This window comes from Lactuca serriola, chromosome 4 (assembly GCF_051521515.1).
Source record: "Lactuca serriola cultivar US96UC23 chromosome 4, Lser_US96UC23_V15, whole genome shotgun sequence".
Taxonomy (NCBI): Eukaryota; Viridiplantae; Streptophyta; class Magnoliopsida; order Asterales; family Asteraceae; genus Lactuca; species Lactuca serriola.
This window is the reverse complement of record NC_136411.1, coordinates 122,721,958-122,731,918: the sequence shown is the minus strand read 5'-3', so window position 1 is coordinate 122,731,918 and position 9,961 is coordinate 122,721,958. Positions and strand designations below refer to the sequence as shown.

The 9,961-nt window shown below is 33.5% G+C and overlaps 1 protein-coding gene across 1 annotated transcript; it reads right to left on the bottom strand.

Moving 5' to 3' along the window:
- Nucleotides 1-3,763: 3,763 nt before the first annotated feature.
- LOC145102451 (glycine-rich protein) lies at nt 3,764-6,563 on the bottom strand. Its single transcript, XM_079039849.1, has 2 exons — nt 5,263-6,563; nt 3,764-4,033 (listed from the first exon to the last, which is right to left on the bottom strand). Exons 1-2 carry the CDS (start codon nt 6,462-6,464, stop codon nt 3,949-3,951), a joined length of 1,287 nt encoding a protein of 428 aa, XP_078895975.1. The 5' UTR covers nt 6,465-6,563; the 3' UTR covers nt 3,764-3,948.
- Between the last annotated feature and the right edge of the window lie 3,398 nt (nt 6,564-9,961).

The window sequence follows — 9,961 nt, the reverse complement described above, 5'->3', positions numbered from 1 at the left end:
AGGGCCGGCTTCTGCAGCACAGCCCTGGCCGTCGCCGGAAACCTGAGCCCGACAACCACTCATGTCCATCGGACCTCTAAATTTGATTGTGTAGGTCCCAAGCCAGTTTGTAGTTTCTTCTGTCAAGACTGTGAACTGCCCATGCTCACCCGGGCAAGCCAATAATACTCTTACTCCTACAATATACAAAAATTCCATATTTAGTCCTTAAACTCTAAACTATTTTGTTAAGAGAAATTGTCCATAGACTTTTTTTTCTTCTTTACATTGATTGCCCAAAATAGTCAATTATGTCTTAAACTGCATTTTACAATTATTATAAACTTTGACCATTTTCCCCTTATCATATGTTTTCTTGATAAAAATGTAAAGCTAAATAATATTTAAAATATATTTGAGATATGAAATCACACTTTAAAAAATAAAAGAAACAATTAATTGATAGCAAATCTATGAGTTAAAACTTGACTTACACAAATTGTATTTTTTATATATTTTTATATGTTAATATCATAAATAGGTAATCAACAATTTTTTTTAAAACACTTTTGTTCTAAAAAATATTATCAAAAGAAAGGTATTGAAATTTTATATTCATAAAATACCAATATTTAAATGGTTTTTTATGAACAAAATTAAATAGTTTTTTACTTAGAGCATTTCTAATAATAAATTTTTGAGATTTTCTAACATGTTTTCTATGGGCACACATAAGAAGAGTAATTGAACTATTAATTATGAGGAATATTATCATAATTAAATATGAAATTTATTATAGAAAATATTCTTCATAATTAATGCATTTTACATTTAATTATGTAATATTTCCCATAATTAATAGTTCTTATGTATACCCTTAGGACACATGTTAGAAAATCCTTAGATTTTTAAAGCTTTTGGAATTTTTTACTATCGGAAACTAAGACGTATTATTTGAAAAGTCATTCCAAATGTTTATTTTTTGCTAATATTGTGATTTTCTTTTAGCCTTTTCACATTTATCCCTATATTTATTAATATTTTAGTTTATATCCTAATTAGATTTAGATGTGAGGTTATATTTAGACTTTATATTTATATTTAATTAGTAGACCGAGTTAATAAACAAAAGTTATTATTATTTTTTTTTAAAAAAGTTAATAAAAGATGCAAATAGATATCAAAACTTTCAAAATTAAAAAATTATCAAATATTACAAAATATTGTGGTTACATAATCTTTTATCATTTTTTTAAATACATATTTGAAAATTTTATCATTTTTATATTTTTGGAAGAAAAAAAAACACCCGACAAAGTTTATTAAGTTAATCTTTTTTGCATCAAGTGTCAGAGACATTACACATAACTTACTTGTATAAAAAATTACATTCTCTTCATATAAAAATCATACAGTGTTTCTAGCTATGTCCAACGACACCATTAAGTATCTTATCATACAAGTAAGTTCATCATCGATGAACTGGCAGATCATACCCATGAAAGGTTGTTGATTACAAATAAATAACCTCAAGATGAAGCAAAACGTTCTAACTGACGACCACATAAAAATGATATATTCATTGAGATCGTGAAGAGAGCCAGTGGTGTCTTGTTGGTGATTACTTTTCAAATCAACCGGTTTTCCACCGAGCATCTTCAGGTGGGGGTTTTGGATGGATAAGGAAGTATTCATTAGAAATGTCGATTTATTATCCAATCAAACTATTTAGATTGAAGGAGGATGCAATTGGGAGTAATGGTTAAAGAAAAGGTCAAGGGGCATGGTACAAAATAATTCCTTCTATTAATGAATTTAATCAGATTAATTATTAACATACAAAAAGTTATTGGTCTGATGACCAAGTAAAGGATGTTGCAAGAAAATTGTTTTATTCTATATACAAGAAGCTATTTAGATATGAGCACGCATGTGCAATTCTTAAGGATGAGCCTAAATTAAAGGGGGTGATACGGATCATGCTAAGAGAAGAAAAACTAGCCCGTGTAGTTACACAACATCATTAGATGCATAAACAAGCTTCAACATTGAAGACGATGTAGCTGAAGTCCGTCACATGGAAAAGAAAAAAAATTATACAAAAGCAAAAAGAAAAAGGAACTACTTCAAAACAAAACAAAAAATCTTAGAGATTAAATTAACAAAACTAACTCTTTTCAGATGTCTCAGATAAAGTATTAGAACACACGAAGGAAATCACAGATTCATTCAAGCATTAAAAAAGGATCAAAGAAATAAAAAACTTAACTCCAAATACCAAAAAAAAAAAAACAACAACAAGGATATCATCAAATCTTTGTACGATGAGATAAAAATAAAAATATTTAAGATAATAAAATCATATTTTACAACGCGAAAGAAAAAGTTAATGACATCAAATCTATTAGTAGTCAACAAAATATGAGTGGCCAATTTTGTTACTCTTATTTATAGATGTCACTAATTTTTTTCTTTCACTTTACAAAGTGTATTTTATTATCTTAAATATTTTTTCAATCTTATTTATCTTTATAGTTTTTTATATTATTTATATTAATGGTATTTTCTATTTTGTAAAAAAGAACAAATAATTTGTTATATATTTTTGTTATTTAAAAAAAACAATGATGCTTTGTTAAAAAAAAAAAAAAAAAAAAAAAAAAAAAAGCTTATTACCAATCTATAAGATTAACCATTTCTTTGTTAAATCGTCCTTATATCATTGAGTTGCTTAACAAATTACAGGGTTTTTTTTCTTGTTTTTATGGGGATAAATGATGTATAGAAAAGCTATTTCTTATTTAAAACCTAAATAGAGTGTCTCAATAACAACAAATGACTATTTTATTCTTCTATGTAGATGTAGAAGTAAAATCGAACAAAAATAATTATTTATTTAAGAAGTATTATAAATTGGAAGTGTAAAAGGAAAAAAAAAAAAGTAAAATTAACTAAAACAAGATTTGGTTTAGTAAGTATAACTCACCTCCAAGAGGATAATCAAGATGGTTAATCTCACCATCTTTGCACTGATCACAAAACACCCTCCCACTCACCATCGTTTCTCCATGACACACATCACTTGCACTTGCACTTACACTTGACCCCACCACCAACACAACACTTGTCACCACCACACCAATGTAAATGTTTATCCAATCCATCCACATGTTAAGTTGCAACAAAACAATTACCACCACAAACAACACATTCACAAACTACTATTTAAGTTAATAAAGAAAAAGAGCACCACTTTTTCTAGCTAGCTTTGAAATATAGGGGTATCCAAGCTGACATACAACCTCTGAAGCCTAAGGTACAAACCATCATAGAAAGAGAAAGGAGGGTGGTGTAATGTTAGAGTCTCAACCGCCCACAATAAATAACAAGTTAACAAATAAAAGGAGATGAATGACAAGTAATAAGTAAGAACAGAGGCAGTAGTATATAAAAGGATGAGCCTTCTTTGTGTGTGTGTGTTGTTTTAAAGATTCATAATCTTTGTAACAAATTTGGACATTATCCATCTTTCACCCATAAATAAATATCATACTATTATACTAATGACTACTTAAAATTCAATTGACCCAAGAGGCATCAACGATAAAATGCTTGTTGTTCAACTAAACTTATGCCATGTAAATTGTCATGCCACCATAAAAGTTTAAGTCTTTGTGGATGTCTCAAATATATAAATATATAGTTGCTCTTAATAAATATAAAGTTGTGGATACATGCACTCATGTCTGAATTTTTAAAAAAAAAAAAAAAAAAAGAACAAAACTTATAAAGAGGAAACATAGTAACAATAATAATAAATTAACACAAAGTATGCATTTAGTCCTACAAAAATCACTCTACTCATCAAGAAGTCTATCAAAACTTGTAACAGTAGCAACAAAAACATGGAAAAATAGAACACAAAACTTGCCATTATATCTTCTTCTTCTTCTTCTTCTTTATCTCAAATCACTTCTGTGCATCTTCTTCTTCTTCTCCTCCTACTTCTTCTTCTGCAGGTTCTTCAGTATGTCCATTTTCAACTGTCTCACCACTACACATAACAAACACATCATCAAACAGTATGCAAGTATGCCATTAAGTACAATCTTTTTACAAAATTACCCCCTATTCTACTTTTGCTTTTACATTTCCACAAGTATGCTCTCATTTTCTCATATGTATTCTTTAATCTCATTTATCCAAGGCAGTATTTAATGGAAAAAGGAAACAAGGCTTACAATTTCTCATTTAGACATCATACTTCCAATTCCAATCACAGCTCATTTTAAGAAATGGTTATTAAATCAAAAGATACAATTAATTGTTATAATTACAAAAACAAGTTGACATTTAAAGTCAAAAAGACAACTGATATACAAAGTTTCTTTATTCCCTACATTACTAGAAAAACAAAATTCCTAGAAATTAGAAGATCCCAAGAATAATTAGGTCATTTTTCTTTTTGGTTCAAGCAACCAATCAAAAGAACCATAAAAGTTTAATAACCAATCAACTGATTTTGCCATTTACTTCACTTCATGTATGTGGAAACAACAAGAAAATAAAGACAATGGCATAATATATACAATTTAATTTATTAAATTGCAAAAGCATCCAATCATTCTTGCCACTTTTTACTTCTTTCTTTCAAAAAATGAGTTCTTCCCAATGTAATTTCACAATAACAAAAGGAATGTTTGCAATAAAAACACATCTATAATGTTTTAAAGAGATAAAAACCCAACATTTATAGAAATATCCAAATTAACACAATAGTCTTTAGTTACAACACCAAAATACATCTTTTTATGTCCCACATTTGTTAATAGTGTATCATAAAGCTGCCAACAAATGCTTCTTGCTTAAAAACATTACCTTATAATCAAAAACATTACCAATGTTTAAGTATCCAATAATACCTCAAAAGGGGACAAATTCAACTCAAATGTCATGCTATAAACAGATTTTAAAATGTAATAATACAACTCACAAGAATAAACAAGTCATATTAGATACATAACAAGTCATAACCACAAAATAAGACGAATAGATTAAGGCCTAAGTGCAATGTACTTCAATTAATTGTGTGTATTATATCATCCCATTGTTACTTTTTCTATTACAGCAATATGAAATCTGCCCCATTATATCAGTAAAACTTGCTCTGTATTTGTATTTGAATGCATGGTTATAATTAGGTAGATTTTGAGGAGGATGCTATAATAAACAAATCAGTGAAAGTAAGTTGATGTTTAATGTAGAGTAATTATATTATCAAACCTTGGAGGAGGAGCATCATTGGTTTGGTCCTTTCTCCAGCTCCTCTCAGTTGAATCTTCATTGGATCTTGCCCTTCCGATGCCTCTTTTCATTCTATCTCCAGAACCTAATTCTTTAATTTTCATGGCTTCGAGCTTTTCATCCATCTCCTTCCAGTCTTCACCCTTTTCCTTCAACACCTGTTCTCTTGGACGTGCATCCCCAAATGGGTTTGAACCTTTTGGTTTCACAGCTCCCACGGTGTCAACAACGTCTCCCACCGGCAACTTTCTAGGCTGCAAATTAAGTTTGGGTCTACTCATACTCCCACCACCACCGCCGCCGCTCACTTCCTCCCTCTTTTTCCCCCAAGTGTCTGAATCAGAAGAGTCGATACCACCTCGGCGATCTCTTAAACTATCAAACGCATTCCCACCACCACCACCACCACCGAATCTCCGGGTTTCAACTTCTTTCTTTCTACCCCAATTATCAGAAGTATCAGCGTCGCCACTCGATTCAAACCCCATTCTTCTCTCCCTGTCAAATCCCCCACCATTCCTTCGCCCTTCTGATGGAGTATAGCTCTTGTTTGATGCCCAACTGTCCGATTCATCAGCACGGGAATGCGAGCCCTCAAAAAACCCGCCACCTCCTCCTCCTCCTCTCTCCCTTCTCTCAAATCCACCACCACCGCCAATCGTTGATTTCTTCGCTGCCCCCCAGTCATCAATCTCATCGGCACGTGAAGGACCCAAAGGTTCCCTAGTCGATTTACGACCCTCATCACCACCACCGCCGTTAACCCTACCCGAACCCCATCTCGAATTCGACGAATCGCTGTTCCTATCACCACCGTAAGATCTAAACCCACCGCCTAACCTAGTCCGGTCCAATTCCTCAGCAGTCCGCTGGCGTGGACCGGTAGGAAGCATCATCATGTCCTCAGCGGTTAACCCCTTCGCCGCCTGATAAGTCTGACCGGAAGGCTTATTCGTCGACCCAGTTACAAACTCGCCAAGAGATAAAGTCTGTCCCTTCTTCTTCTTCGTTTTGGTGGCTGCGGCCGTCATCAGGTCAGGGAAATCAGACATCGCCGCCGCCGCAGCACGGTCGTTGGTGTTGGCATGGGTTTGTTCTTGTTTAAGCTCGTCTTCGTGTTCCTCGGAGTCCAGAGCCCAGGCGCCAGGTTTCGCCCACGCACTTGTTACAGTTGCCGCCATGGTTGCGTTGCGTTTCTCTCTTTGCTGTTTCGAGAGAAAGAAAAAGATAGGTTTTCAGAAGAGTGTGCGTATGCGTTTCTGCGTGAGATCGAAGCGTTTAAAGGATCGGTGGTATTATAAAACCGAGTTTTGATCGGACGGCTGATATATCGTTACAGAAACCTTGTGTGATCCGGATACTCTTTGGTGCAAACTGCAAACGGATGGTGGTGGTTGACTAAAATATTTCCTTTTTCTACAAAAATAACTAATATAAATAATATTTACAATTTGTGTAAAACTCTTTGATTTTTTTAGATAAGATATGGTTTCGATTTTCAAAAATATTTAATTAATTTAGTTAAGCCATCAAAATATTTACATAATAAAAACGAAAAACGAGTGTCCCAAAAATTATAAATAATTTTATTACAAAAGATAAAAATTGTTGTATTTATTTAATACATGTTTCAAAATTAAAATTATTACATTTATTGTTAGACAACAATTGAGTTAACTATATAAAATAATGTTAAAAATGTTTTTTATGGCAAAACTCATGTATAATCAATGAAAACAATTAACGTCAAATCATTAGTATCCATAACAAATGTGTGTTTTGTTGGAAATTTCATCATTTCAATAAGATTTTTTTTCCAAAGTTAACAAAGAGTATCTTTCTTAATAAAAAGTTTAGGCAAAAGAAATATTAGGTATTTGCACTTTCAAAAAAGTTACTTGATTATTTCTTCCTTAAACCCTTGATACTTGTTCTCAATAAATTACTTAAGCTGAGTGTTGGCTTTATTCGGAACTCATTAGGGTAAACTGAGTCGAGTAGAGATATAAGACACTTTCATTGTGGTTACACTTTAGCACCGACGAGTACATCATCCCCACTTTCTCGTTACCGAATCGGAAAAGAGTGTCTAGGGCGGATTCTACAAACTGCTTGAGGTGGGAAGCAAAGGATATGAGGATGAAGGGTTGAGAGGGAGCCGACTTGGGCGGGATCAGCGAGAACACTACTTTGTCCACCTTAGGATCAGCAGGTTTAGTGGATTCAGAGGGTTCAACAACAACCACTATCTTCACTTTTATATGTCATTTTTTATGCCAATTTCAGTTTCTAAATTCTTAGAAGATATCCGAGCTATTTTTTGTGGCGATATTGAGGATCGAAAAACATCTAGTATTAAGTTGGACATGGTATTTGTGTCAAAAACTAAAGATGGGCTTTATAATTGTATTTGTTAGCTCTTAATCATGCTTTAATCCAAAAGTGGTAATGATGATTTTCCAATTATGAAGATGCTCTTTAGGTGAAGTTGATCAAGTCGATACATGAAGATTGTGTAGGGATTCGACTTTGAGAGGCTTTATTTGGGTGGTGAAGGAGTTTGGTCAAACATTATTGGAGCTGTAAACATAATGCATGATAAGGGTATTATTATTCGTGGGACACTTCAAAAGGTGGTGGGCAACTGTACAAGTATTCTCTTTTGGAAGGATGTTTGGGTTGGTAATGCTCCTTTCAAAAGCATGTTTCCTACCTTTTATCTCTTGAAAGGGACAAGAATTGTCATGTTATAGACCGTCAGGGTTAGAGATGGTTAGAGGTATGATTGGAGTTTAAATCTCGGGGTCGGAGTAAAGGAGAACCATTCTACGACTTTTATTCTTGATGAAAGATGTTTGATTTTTCAATCAAAGTGATAAGCAGTATTAGTGTAACTAAACATCCATTTTCTTGGATGAATCGAATTAGGGTGTCGGAGGGTTAGAAGGTTGGATTTCTTTTTCGGCCACGACGTGGCGATACGCTTTTGGGCCGCGGGAGCTTAATGAACCACCACGAAGTGGTGATTTTGCCACGAAGTGGTGGCGGCTGTTGGAGAAAACCCTAAAGTTTAAGGGTTTAGCCCTATTTAAACTCCTTAACCTCTCATAGCCTCCTTCTTATCAGCCTCCATCTCTCCAAATCATCCATTGCAAACCCTAGATCCCTTGTGTGAGTTTTTGGCCTCTAAGTGTGGGTGTTGGGTGCTTGTGGAGGAAGAAAGTTGATGTGTGTGAAACAAACTAGTTTTAATCCTACTAACTTAGACACAAAATAAACACACGAAAGGCAGTGTACCTATCGATTAGTAATATAGTTCAAGCAAGTAGGGTATCGAACACAGGGAACGGTAAACAATTAAAATAAATGCTAATATTATCTAAATAAAACAAATAACAAAAAGAGGGTTTTCTCTAGTTTTACAAGACTAGAAACTTAATTAAAATAACCAACACACAAATTAACTAACTAGCAACTAAAACAATTAATTACCAACTAAATTCAATAGTAAAGAGGACTTCTGTTTAGGTACGACTCATTTGTTCCCATGGATGATTTTAATGTATCGGATTAATTCTTCATTGGCTACCGATTAAGATAATTAGGTTCACGTTCGCTATTCCTAATTCTTAGAAAACAAATTAACTCAAGCAATGGCCAGTTGTCTAAATTAACGGGTTTCCTAGATTATTGATTCGGGTTAAGTAAGACTTGTAGTGGTTAACTAAATTGGCCCTTCAATTAACCTCTTGCTGATGTTCATCAAACAAGCTCACACATTAACTTACCTATCTTCTAGTTAATTCTAGTTTCACATTCGTTATTCCTAGACATACAACTATGTGGTCACAATAAATCATATGAAATTAATAACTAAGAGATGTTCATACAACTTAATTACTAATTTATTAACAGAAGAATAGTTATTGTCAACACATAAGGTTCTTTAACAAGCTTAACAAAACATAATTACCAATTAAAAATAATTCTACTCAAATAATCAATCCATGTTCACAAAATTGTCTACCCTAACAGAAGAATAAGTTTTTAGCTCATGATTGCAGTAAACATAAACTCAAAAACGAAATCAAAGTATGTAAACATGATTCAAATCAAAAAGTTACTAAGAATAAACCAAAATTGTCTTGATTCTCTTCACAATTGAATGTAGGGTTGATTCTTCAGTTCCTCACGACCTAGCAGCACTTCCAATCGTTTCTCAGCCTCCTAGGGTTTCTCTCCATCCTCTGATATCGATCTGAAAGTCCCTTTATATAGATTTTCACAAAACAGAGGCTACTCGGCGAGTCCATTGACCTACTCGGCGAGTCCGTCACTTAAAACCCGTGCACGGCAAGTCAGCGCGTCCAGAATCACGAAACTTCTGACCAACTCGGCGAGTAATCGACCCTACTCGCCGAGTACGTTTCGAATCAGCATTTTCTCAAAACACGAAAGTCGTCCGAAATTGTGTCTACTTTTCAGAACATTTTGAATCTCGTCAATCGGAGTTACGGTTTATGAGATATGGCCAAAACACTGACGAGGGTTCAAGCTGTCCAGCAACATCCTTCTTTCTTCAAAATCCAAGATCCAAGCTTCCAATCGCTAGTTCCACTTCATTTTCCTTTCAAGCATGTCTTTGTTGCTGAAAATGAAATATTTAAGCTAATTAAGC

Coding starts and splice junctions, on each gene's coding strand:
- LOC145102451 (XM_079039849.1), bottom strand. CDS start 6,464: ATGGCGGCAACTGTAACAAGTGCGTGGGCGAAACCTGGCGCCTGGGCT. Junction 4,034..5,262: donor AATGATGCTCCTCCTCCAAG/GTTTGATAATAT, acceptor TGTTATGTGTAG/TGGTGAGACAGTTGAAAATG.